This window comes from Bidens hawaiensis, unplaced genomic scaffold (assembly GCF_021521415.1).
Source record: "Bidens hawaiensis isolate Kalapana, Puna unplaced genomic scaffold, B.hawaiensis_p1.1 tig00007998_1, whole genome shotgun sequence".
NCBI lineage: Eukaryota > Viridiplantae > Streptophyta > Magnoliopsida > Asterales > Asteraceae > Bidens > Bidens hawaiensis.
The window spans coordinates 17,100-29,706 of record NW_027491560.1 but is presented as its reverse complement, the minus strand read 5'-3'; the positions used below and the strand labels follow the sequence as shown (position 1 = coordinate 29,706).

The following is a 12,607-nucleotide window of genomic DNA, read 5'->3' as shown; positions in this document are numbered from 1 at the left end:
ATCCAAGAGCTCTGACTTCTAAAACTATCTTCATTGTAATGTGAAAAACTATCTTCATTGTAGCGTGAAGTTGTCAACACTCAACACCATAAAATATTGTAAAAAGTCCAAATTAATCAACTATGCATTTAAAAAAATTGATGACGCCTCGTTACAAGTATTAAATTATAGAACTTTAATACGATAAGAATTTATATTAAGTACAATAATTTAATCAGCATTTAATTAACTCTTAAAACATAACTTTTACTATTTTATCTACCAAAACTCTTGGATCAATTCATCATTATTTCAATGAATGAGATACCCAACAACCTTTGATCTAACATTAGTTTTTAACTTTTTAGGCTTGAGCTAATTTACGCTTGCCTCGATAATATTTTTAATGAGCTAACTTTAAATAACTTAGTAGCAACCTGACTCTTTAATGTTTTACACCCTAAACAAACTAAAAGCCTGTATATCTTTCCCTTATATGCTTTTAAAATCTTTAAGCTCGATTCATTATATCTACTTTTACATGCACAAACCTTTTTGTCTCAAATTTAAGTTTCTAAACATTCAGTTTTGTATTATTATTCTTATTTTTATTATAATAATTGTGGTTATTATCAAATACGCTCTTTCATAAGTCTTAATATGAAATCATACAGTCACTTGATGGATCCTTTAATAGGCCAAAGCGGTCCGTGGCCCTGTCACATTTTTCGTTCAGTAGTGTATTTTTTTCAAAAATATCAAATATATACATACACATATACATATATATGCACTTAATCCAGCTCAGTCAAGTTATTTGAGTCTGATCCATCCATATTATTTAAGTCCGGGTCAACCTTTATTTTTTTTAAAAATAAAGTTTGTTTAAAGTCGAAGAACCATAAATTGTTTACAATATAAACGCAAAGATAAAAAAGGCTAAGAAATAAAGCTCCATAAGACCAAGCTCAAGCCTAAATAAGTTAATTAAAAAAAACTAAACATTAAGCCTAAAATCCAACCATACCACCTGGTTGATCTTCGAACACAACAACAAACGGAGTTTCCATTGTGCGTTAGCCATCGTGTGACTTACTTACTTGTGAGGTTCGGCACAGAAGTCAGAATAGAAGCTGAGAAGCAAGCACGTGAATAAGTGAAATAGTTTGGGTGTAAAATCGATTAATTGGCGCTGCTGCTGTTTGCTGAGGGCAAAGGTTCGAAACTGGCTCGTGTGGGTGTGAATCCATTACTCAAAACAATAAACAGAAGCAAGTAGAAACCATGTTCACCAATTCACATTTAACCATTTTATATTTTTTTCAATTTGGTAGGTCAGGATTCCCGACACAAAACTTAAAAGCAGGAAAAAATTTTTGGATCTCGTGACTTTTATCCATCCATACTAGCTGTTCAAGATCCTCACTACATCATCATCATCATCATCGTACTCAGTATATCCCACCAATAGCAAAGCTATGGTAGGGTCTGAGGAGGGTAAGATGTAGACAACCTTACCTCTACTCCGTAGGAATAGAGAGGCTGCTTCCGGTGAGACCCCCGACTCGATAGTAGTTTTGCATCAAGCCTCAGTAGTGTATTTTTTTCAAAAATATCAAATATATACATACACATATACATATATATGCACTTAATCCAGCTCAGTCAAGTTATTTGAGTCTGATCCATCCATATTATTTAAGTCCGGGTCAACCTTTATTTTTTTTAAAAATAAAGTTTGTTTAAAGTCGAAGAACCATAAATTGTTTACGATATAAACGCAAAGATAAAAAAGGCTAAGAAATAAAGCTCCATAAGACCAAGCTCAAGCCTAAATAAGTTAATTAAAAAAAACTAAACATTAAGCCTAAAATCCAACCATACCACCTGGTTGATCTTCGAACACAACAACAAACGGAGTTTCCATTGTGCGTTAGCCATCGTGTGACTTACTTACTTGTGAGGTTCGGCACAGAAGTCAGAATAGAAGCTGAGAAGCAAGCACGTGAATAAGTGAAATAGTTTGGGTGTAAAATCGATTAATTGGCGCTGCTGCTGTTTGCTGAGGGCAAAGGTTCGAAACTGGCTCGTGTGGGTGTGAATCCATTACTCAAAACAATAAACAGAAGCAAGTAGAAACCATGTTCACCAATTCACATTTAACCATTTTATATTTTTTTCAATTTGGTAGGTCAGGATTCCCGACACAAAACTTAAAAGCAGGAAAAAATTTTTGGATCTCGTGACTTTTATCCATCCATACTAGTTGTTCAAGATCCTTACTACATCATCATCATCATCATTGTACTCAGTATATTCCACCAATAGCAAAGCTATGGTAGGGTCTGAGGAGGGTAAGATGTAGACAACCTTACCTCTACTCCGTAGGAATAGAGAGGCTGCTTCCGGTGAGACCCCCGACTCGATAGTAGTTTTGCATCAAGCCTTGGACACAAGGCACATAACACTCAACCATCGGCACACCGGTCGATTGGTGCATGCACCCTTGTCTTTTGGCTATCAACGCCACCACATGATGCCTGATTAACCTTACGCCACTTTTAACGTTATTTTCACGAGATTAGTAAAATAACGTCAAAATTAATGCAATTTCACTTTTGCCCACCCGAGGGTTCGCACATATATACATTATATGCGCGCACCGCAAACAGGACATACTATCTTAATAAATAATAATTAAAATAACCTAAATAGTTCTTTCATTCAAGACTAAGGATGAACAGACTCGGTATCGATATCGATATCAAGTTTTAAGTTTTTAGAATTTAATATTTCCTGAAATTTGTATGAAATACCGATACCATATCAGTACCGAACTAAACATTTCGACACCAATACCAGCACCAAAAGTTTGAATTGTTTTGTAACATCATCAAGTGCTTTTCTCAACCGTATGCAGTTAAGTTACGGGGTGAGCTAAATACACCATTTAAATTTCATTTTACACCGCTAATTATTAAATAATGATTGTGTTTAATTTTTTCTTTTTCTTTTTAATGATTATGTAATGATTTTGTGTGACACCCATTGTAATGATTACGTTTTATTTTTCTTTGTTTAATTTTTTCTTTATATTATTACTAATTACTAATTACTATTTCTTTATTAAACTAATTACAATTTTATTTTTATTTTATATTTTATTATACTATTATTACTTATATATAAACAAGATATATAATTAAATAAATAAAAGACAAATAAATAAGATATACAATTAATCTATAACTTTATATACAAGAGGTTTCCATATCCAATCTTTATATAGTTGTTGACGTGATTGATATATTTGTTCCCACTCAGATGCGGCAGTTTGTCTGTTTAGTGTCCATAACTTTTGTGTGACACCCATTGGAAACTCGCCTTGCATTTTCACCGCTACATAATGATTTGAATGCACCAGTGCCATTGTAATGATTCTTTTTTCTGGGAACTGGTCAGGTCCTCTCCAAAGCGGAAATATTGTCGAGCTACTATTATTATCTTTACTAATGAAATGAAAAATGACGTTAAACCTGTTTGCAATCAAATACCCCGTCTCTGGCATAATCATCCAGTATTGTGTTGGTGCAAAACCTTTACCAAACCAGTTCAAGGATGAGAACACAGCATTGTATTCGTCCACCGTATTGTTTTTGTCGTTGAAAGCGAGTCTGTAAAGTTGTTCATACTGCACCATCTCCTCAATTAGGGACCTTCGGATTGATGCCCAATCATTTTGGTGGTACCCGAGAGCAACAGCTGTAGCCCGAAACCCACAATTTCCATCACCGTCGACGTTTTCTATATCCTCCACATACGGTTGAAATATTTCTGGAATTTCACCAATATAAGTGCGATAGTCTATTGATTTTTGACATGTAACACTATGCTGGCTCAACCCCATGAAATCATATTCTGTTACCCTTGCAGTGTTGGTGAAATACGTCTGTTCAGCAGTATTCTGGTTAAACCCGAATAAATCATCTATTACACTTGAAGTGCTTCCAAAATACGTTTGTTCACCAGTATTCACGTATGCACTATTGTAAGTTGGATGATCATCATAGTTCCCGTAAAAACCAAGTGTTTCGTAGTTCCCCCATCCACTGTTGTAACCGGGAGAATTGTCATGGTCCCTTAATGAATTGTGCCTTGTAAGCTCTTGGGCATAATCACGTTCTACGGGTTGCACATATGAACTATGCCTCGGAGGCATATGGGAGTCGGTTCGCTGAAGGGGAGGTTTATCAGTTGTAAATCTGCAAGACTGTTGACGAACGGGATCGTCATGCCTTTTTTGTTGCGTTTTCTTCAAACTCGGTCGTCCACGAGTATTCCTTTGGACACGAGGTTCCCGAGTATTCCTTTTTTGTGCCGGACGCCTTGCTTGATTCCTGAACTCTGTATTTTCCGCCACGATCACATATGAGTACAACCTTGAAGACGAAACCACAAGGTCTTTTATTCGACCTTTTTGTGACGACGACAACACCAAGTGAGTATCCCAACTTTTGTACCCATTCCACCAAATCTTCACGAGACCGGAACACCTACAAATTAATAATAATAATAATAATACTAGTATTAAAATATTAAAATAATAATAATACTAGTAATAAAAGTTAATAATATAACAACAATAAAAATAAAAGTTAATAATATAACAACAATAGATGGTGTCATAAACTATGTTTTTTAATGGATATTGTACCTGATTAGTAGCAAATTGTGGTGTAGTCATAATAATTTCATCATATCCCATTGAATCATTTTCATAAAAAGTCGACATCTATTCAAATAAAAAAAACATAATTATTAGAAACTCAAATATAAAAGAAATAAATGTGTGATGTTTATAAAAGAAATGAATAACTTTTTTTACTTGTATTTTTAGATCTGTGGTGGATGGTGGTGGATGGCGGTGGTGGATGGTAGTGGATGGCGACGGACGGTAGGGGATGGTGGTAGATGGCACTGGCAGGGGATGGTGGTGTGTGGTGGTGGATGGTGGCTTTGAATTAAATATTATTACCTTATTAACTTATTAACTTGTATTTGTTTACTGATTTGGAATATCAAGTTTTGATTAAGTTTTTGATTGAAGTATTCTTATTTATAATACGTAGATGATCAAGTTTTAGTGATATAGAATTAATGTTAACTTTCTAACTGTATTTTTCTTTTCAATACAAATGGTGTTTTCTAAGGTTTGTATCTGATCAAGGGAGAAAGTGATTTGGAAAGTTAAATTGAAGTTTTCAAAGATAAAAAAGCTGATCATATCTTGTTTGACCAAAAAAATAAAATAAAAGTTAAGACTGACACAAAATTATGAAAAAGAGGAAAGCTGACAATCTTATTTCTCTTTCTCTCTCCATTAAACTTTTCAAAGTGGCCCATTATGATGCATATAGCAGGGCCCTTAAGTTACACACGGGACACACGCATCAAAAGTACACACAATCCAATCACTTCACTTGTTATTACCCGCAAAATCAGTTCTTCTTGTTTTCCGGTAGGCCCCACCCTCTGTTCCAAACACAACAACAGTCTTTAGTCAAACTCCCAACATCGTAATTTTCGAATCCAATTAATCAAGATCCCATGTTTTTAATTCATTAAACCATTAGGGTTTGGTCTTGTCTTATTATTAATTTGTTAAATTGTTAATTAATTATTAATTATGTTGGCTCCAGTACCTTCCGGCAGCATCCCGGTAACCACGCCGTTGCTGTACGACGATGACCGTGGCCGGAGATCACTCCGGCGCCAAAGCTTACGCGACGCGGCTCGGTTTCTGCGCCGAGCCAGCAGCCGGAGGATGATGCGTGAGCCGTCGATGCTGGTGAGGGAAACTGCAGCTGAGCAGCTGGAGGAGAGACAAACCGATTGGGCGTATTCGAAACCCGTGGTGATACTTGACCTTGTTTGGAATTTGGCGTTTGTTTTCGTCGCGGTTGTCGTTTTGGTATTGAGCCGGGACGAGTCCCCGGCCGCGTGGCTAAGGGTGTGGATTGTCGGGTATGCGGTTCAGTGTGTTGTGCATATGGTTTGTGTGTGGAGTGAGTATAAGAATAGGCGGTGGGATGGTGGTTCGGGTGAGGGTCAGGGGGGGAATAGTCGGTATGTGACGTTGGCGAATTTGACGAATAGTGAAAGTGGTGGCGTGGCGAAGTATTTGGAGTCTGCGAATACTATGTTTTCGTTCGTGTGGTGGATTCTCGGGTTTTATTGGATTTCGGCGGGTGGGCAAGTGATGGCTCAGAATTCGCCGAAGCTTTATTGGTCGGTTAATTAACATTTGCTATAAATAGATTTAAATTCAATCGATTACTGATTACATGGTTTTTAAAACAATGCAGGCTTTGTGTGATATTCTTAGCATTTGATGTGTTTTTTGTTGTGTTTTGTGTGGCGCTCGCGTGTGTTATTGGTATATCGGTTTGTTGTTGTCTTCCGTGTATAATTGCTGTCTTGTATGCCGTGGCTGATCAGGTAAGGAACTTTGTTTATTGTTTCTTTGTTATATGTTAGTTGTTGTTACGCGTGTGACGTGTTTGAATTTGCTAAATAATTAGGAAGGAGCAAGTAAAGAGGATATTGAGCTGTTGCCGAAGTTCACGTTTAGGCGTGACAACGGTGGAAAGACGGATGATGAGATACAAGGGATGTGTGGTGGAGTAATGATCGGGTGTGGGACCGACTCACCCGTTGAGCATGTTCTGTCGCCCGAAGACGCTGTAAGATTTTTCTCTATCTCTCTTGCGCGTATGCACTAACTTACAAATTAGATATTGTTAGGTTCGAAACGTTGGCCAGATCGGTTTAGTCAAATAAGGTGCAAACGACATGAAATTGAACTAATTTGCATTTTAGTGTAAAAGTCATACAATGGCAGCCTGTTTTCGCTTTTGTACTAAGATGGTATTGGTACAATTTAATAAATTTGTGGCCTTGTTAGCAATAATAAAAGCCACATTAACAAAAAAAAGACATTGTCACTTGTCAAATTAATTTGGTAGCAAAAAAACTATGTGAATAATGATTTAATAACACATCCAAGTGAAAGATTATGTACCATATTAGCAATAAAAATGTATATTACCATCTCGGGATAAAAGTGAAAGCAAGTTGCTATTTAATGGCTTGTTTAACCCTACATTTGTTGTAGCAACAAATGACTTATTCCACTAGCAACAGGTATTTTTCGCTTATTCTCTAAGAATTGATGACGCGGCATCTTATTTGTCATTTTAGTGTATATGTGTGTCTCATGTAGGGGTGGCAAATGCCACCCACTGGGTTGAATGGGTTGTAATAAAATGTATATAATGGGTCAAACTAAAAAAGAAAATGATTGAAACGGGTCAAAAAGGGTTGACATTTCTCGAATTTTTTTTTTGGAACGAGAAAAACGGAGGAAACTTTTTAGTTTTTTTTACTTTTTTAGGTTTTGATTTATATTTCGAGTTATGATTTTTTAATTATTTTTTTAAAATTTTTTAATGAGGGGTTTCTGAAATCTCAACCCATTTTGACCTATTTCAAAAACCCCTCATTAAAAAATTCAAAAAAAATAATTAAAAAATCATAACTCGAAATATAAATCAAAAACTAAAAAAGTAAAAAAACTAAAAAGTTTCCTCCGTTTTTCTCGGTCCATTAATAAAAACTCAAGAAATGTCAACCCGTTTTGACCCATTTCAATCCTTTTCTTTTTTTAGTTTGACCCATTATATACATTTTATTACAACCCATTCAACCCAATGGGTCACATTTGCCACCCGTAGTCTCATGTATCTGGTGTGCATCTAGTGATTATTCTGAAAACATTTTTTCTAAATACCATTTTCAAACTTGCTAATGAATTTACTTTTTATTCTTTTACATAAGCTTTCTTTGCATTGCATACCGCATATGATGTGAGATTCGTTGTTAAATTTGGTGATTAGTTTTAAGTTAGTTTTCATTTTGAGCCTAATTTTTATGTTTGATTGCTAAAATCGAAATAAAAAAAATGCGTGGTTTGTTTCCAACCGGTGTAGTTTGACCTAAAATAAACTAATGTGAATGCTAAAAAATCAGTTTATTTATTATTAGAAACAAATATAAGTGTTATTTTTGCTCGTTTTAACTTTTAACTAGCCTCTTAAGATGGGCTAGTGAATGGATTGTGAAATGGGTCAAAACTGGTTCATGCTGAAACGAGTCATTTTTTTAGATAGTTGACTCATTTATAAGTAAACGGGTCAAGATTACCCGCTTTAGTAATAGCTTAACATACAATATTAATGGTAAACCGTAAACATGTAGGAGTGTTGCATATGCCTCTCAGCCTATGACGACGAAGCCGAGCTACGCGAGCTTCCATGTTCTCACCATTTTCATTGCAGCTGCATCGACAAGTGGCTCTTCATCAATGCCACATGCCCTCTATGCAAGTACAACATTGTCAAGAACCGCACTCATGGCTCTGAGGACGCCTAGTAAGATCTTTAGTGTTACTTGTATCAAACCGCTCTTAGTTCTCGTGTGTTTTTATTAAATTCGGTTTGTCGCGTGTTAGATTTATTTTTTTGGGTTCGTAAATCATGAGTCATGAGAAACCGTAAGCTAAGTGAAACACTCCTGTTAAAGTCGTATGCATCGGTTTGTGTATGTTTTCTCGTTATAGCAGATTGAATTTTCAAAATACCGCTGTTTCATGAAGGTATGGTTGCATTATCGAGTTTTTTAAGACCATATTATTTCATCGTCAGGCTGTTCAAAAGTGCCTCAAAGCTCAGGCTCGTAGCTCGCTTGAATAAAACTAGCTAAAAAAACTTGATTTGTAACAAGCTGAGCCAAGCTAGCTCAGTTTTGTAACCTAGATTCGACCCAAGCTCGGCTCGGGTCGGCTTGTGGCTCGATGTGAGGCTCATTTAACTTCGAGCTCGAGCCGAGGCGAGCCAAGCCAAGCTGCCTCGTTTAAATTCGAGCTTGAAACTGAATATATTGAATATAGTAAATGAATTTAAATAAATAAAAAAGTATGGAATTTGCGGAGTTATATTTGATATTTGATCGGTGATATTATATACGCTTAATTACCAACTAAATATGTATAAACGCATCGTTGTCATTATAAACTTTTATTAATGTGTTTTTTTTCTTTTTATAGTAAGAGAAAATGAAAAAAAAAAGGATTTGTATTAATACGATCCGAGTCAGGGCCGGACTTGGACCAGTAGGTAAAGCAAGGGCTTGGGGCCAAAAAATTTAGGTACCCTAATAACAATTTTAAGAAAAAACAGAATATTAGGCTTTTAACATGGGCTAATCGCGATTGTAAAATAAATCGGTGGAATGGCATATTAAAAGTTAAAGAAAGCGCGCATTTTTGTTTTTCAACTTAATAGATCGGATTCGCGTCCCCCCTCAACTCCCTAGTCTTAAGATCCCAAGCATGGTGCAAGTATTTGAAGTTAGAAGTTTCTGATCAGTTGATTACTATTGTAATTTCTAAATCCATGTTACAATTAAATTAGTTCGTATGTAAATGATTTATTGAATGAGTGAAAACTGAAAAGTAAATGAATTGATGATGTTAATTAATTTACTTCTTTAATCTCATAGGCTTTTTTTAATTGCATTAGGCTAACTTCATCATTTTCATTAGATTAAATAATGCAACAACAAAACGGGAAGTGTGCAAATTAATTGGAAAGATGAGATTCACTGAGTTAGAGGTGCACAAAATACCTGGTTCGGATCCGACCTGGTATTGGATTTCTTCCCGGATCTGTATCCGGAATCGTTTCCATCTTTACCAAATCAAAACTTGATCCGACCATACCTGGAACCCCCCCCCCCCCCTCCTGATCAAAGTCCGGTCAAATACCCGACTACCTGACCCGGTTTTTACTTTTGTTGACCATATCTGGAGCTGGTTTCTACCTGGTTCCGATTCCTAAAAAATACCCAATTTGTGCCCCTCTGCATTGAGTGAACTACAATTAGGTGGAATGGGCTTGCTTAAATAAAAGATCGGGCCATTCATATGGGCTAAAAGTAAGGCTAGCAAATCAATTAGCTAGCCGGGCCAGAGATAAAAGGATGTTGGGCCTATCAGTTTGAACTACATAAAAGATAATCTGCTAAGTTTGGAATTATATGGGATGGATGTGTTAAGACATAAGACCGCTCATTTTTAGTCATAAGTCTTTAAAATCTCATGCTTTCGAGATAATATTAAGACCTAACGATTGAGAATTAATTGCTGATTTGGATCTTCATAGTTCTCAGGGTGTGACATTCCCGTTTGTCTCTTTGGAGGGTTCTTAAGATCATCGTTTAGATTTGTTTATCTATGGTTTCGTTTGAGTGATGATTCTTGCTTGTTCTTTGTTATTTCTTGTTGTCTATGTTTTTAGGACATAATATATAGTCAATTTGAGTTTCTGAATTCTTATTGATAGTTGTATCTGTTCATTTATGTATTTGTTCTTGAGTAAAACACTTGTGATTTGGAATTAATAATTAAAATGAGATTTAGCATTTCTGACATCTTTCATATGATAACTTTGATGAATAATATTGGGGTTTCTTTTTTTAGTATATATTATTAGTTAAATGAATGCTAGATGGAAAAGAAAAGTTAGTTTCCTAGCTCAAAGCATGTCCTTTTCTTGACTTTTGCTTAAAGCTTTATATTTAGTGCTAAAATATATCCCACATGCATGATCTTCAAGGTGTTCTGACCAAGTCAAGTGAATATATATATATATATATATATATATATATATATATATATATATATATATGTAGATTGTTATCATAGTAATATATATAGTATCATTTATTATTACGTACATATTATATATGCTACATAAAAAAATGAATGCTAAGGCATTCGGATAATGCTTCTGATCACTACTAATGAAATTTCAAAAAATCTCTTTATACAAAAGAAATTTGTGTACATTAACTACTAGAAATGTTATATTACAAAGGTGGTTAAATTTTTAGACTGCAAATGCTACTTCATAACAGAAAGCATAATAATTACCACAGGATTAAATTAGTTTAAAGTATTATGATATCCATTTTAGATGTGGCTTGTAAAGTGGGGTCGTGAGTGTGGAACATTTGAGGACTAAAGACGGTGGTTTGTCTTGTTCTTCAAATATTCCACAATATTGTCTTGTCATTTTACATATATCTTTAATCTTATCTTAATATATTTCCTTAATCAGTCCATTAATCTAGTTAATAACTTAATATATAATTGATAAACATAGAAAAACTTACGAGGATATTTTGTTTGATCATACAATATAAAGTTTCCTTAAAAAGTCAACATCATTACACCAGTAACATTATTGTCCGAAAAAGAAAGTTGTATGCATGATGCCCACATTATCATTAAACTAGTAAGTAGTAACCAACCTTTTTCATTAACTATACAATCATGTGTGGTTTTAACAGGAAGTCGATGAACAAGTATATTAATTAGCATTTATCGTAGTGCTATGAAAACAGTACATTATTTAATACGACTATACAATAATACAAGTCTATTAAGTTTTTCTTTAATGGCGGTTCACTTGATTATCAAAATGTTAATTTTTAGCATTAATTCTTACATACTTTTTTTTTGGCAAGTGGTAATTGTAAATGGATTTTGTTGGTTTGAAACTAACCCATTGATATTAATTTTATAACGACACGGAACCATCAAACACAGTTGGATTCGAAGACCAAGTCACCACCTTTAAAAACGTGTTTTACAAATATAAATATAACCTAAGCAGTTAATGCAGAAAAATATCGGATATTGGTCGAGTACCGATATTTGAGATATCGATTATCGCGGTGAGATATTCGTAATTTTAATATTATGCAAAATTTATATATATAACACTTTAACACTAACAATTCAGTATACTCTCCTACTATTAACAAATTATCCTTTTACAACTTGCAAAACACTAACAATTGTAGTAAGTAGGAACTCATTCAAAACACCAACATAAACACTAAAAGTTGAAAATTAAGAATTAAAACCCTGATATCAGAAATATCGATGATATATCGGTGAAATATCGGTCAATATCGTTAAATTATCGATCAATATCGTTGAAATAATATACCACCAAGATTTACTGTATAGAGTATAACACATATTAAGATTTGGACAAGACATTCTAGATAAGACTCTCCCTCTTATCACCAAAGGGGCTTTTAACTTTTATTAGCTTAAATATTAATGCACTTTTGAAATTGAAACATATGTGATAATGTGAAGTGGTGCTTCTAATTTTAATCAATTTATATGACAATTTTGAATTTGAAGAAAATAATCATTTGTGAAAATCGACCTCAAGAGACAAATACCTATGTAACCAAACATACACAATTGCTGAAACGTTTGATTAATTAATCTATTTATTTTTCTATTAAAATATACAATCTACACTCCCTAAATATCATACATAAATTCACATAACTATAACAAACTTATATTTCATTCAAAAGCAATGTTCAGGACACCCACAACAATAATCATAAAAAAACCGTAACGCTGGCTTCACATCAGATTCCAAACAAACCTAAGAAACAATAATTTTTGTCTACAACAAGTAAC

At 34.4% G+C, this 12,607-nt stretch overlaps 1 protein-coding gene across 1 annotated transcript; it reads left to right on the top strand.

Annotated features, from left to right (window-relative positions):
- Positions 1-5,663: 5,663 nt before the first annotated feature.
- On the top strand, positions 5,664-8,668 carry LOC143636564 (E3 ubiquitin-protein ligase At1g63170-like). The gene is made up of 4 exons (XM_077104131.1): positions 5,664-6,267; positions 6,345-6,477; positions 6,561-6,722; positions 8,296-8,668. Exons 1-4 carry the CDS (start codon positions 5,666-5,668, stop codon positions 8,467-8,469), a joined length of 1,071 nt encoding a protein of 356 aa, XP_076960246.1. The 5' UTR covers positions 5,664-5,665; the 3' UTR covers positions 8,470-8,668.
- The last annotated feature ends 3,939 nt before the right edge of the window (positions 8,669-12,607 follow it).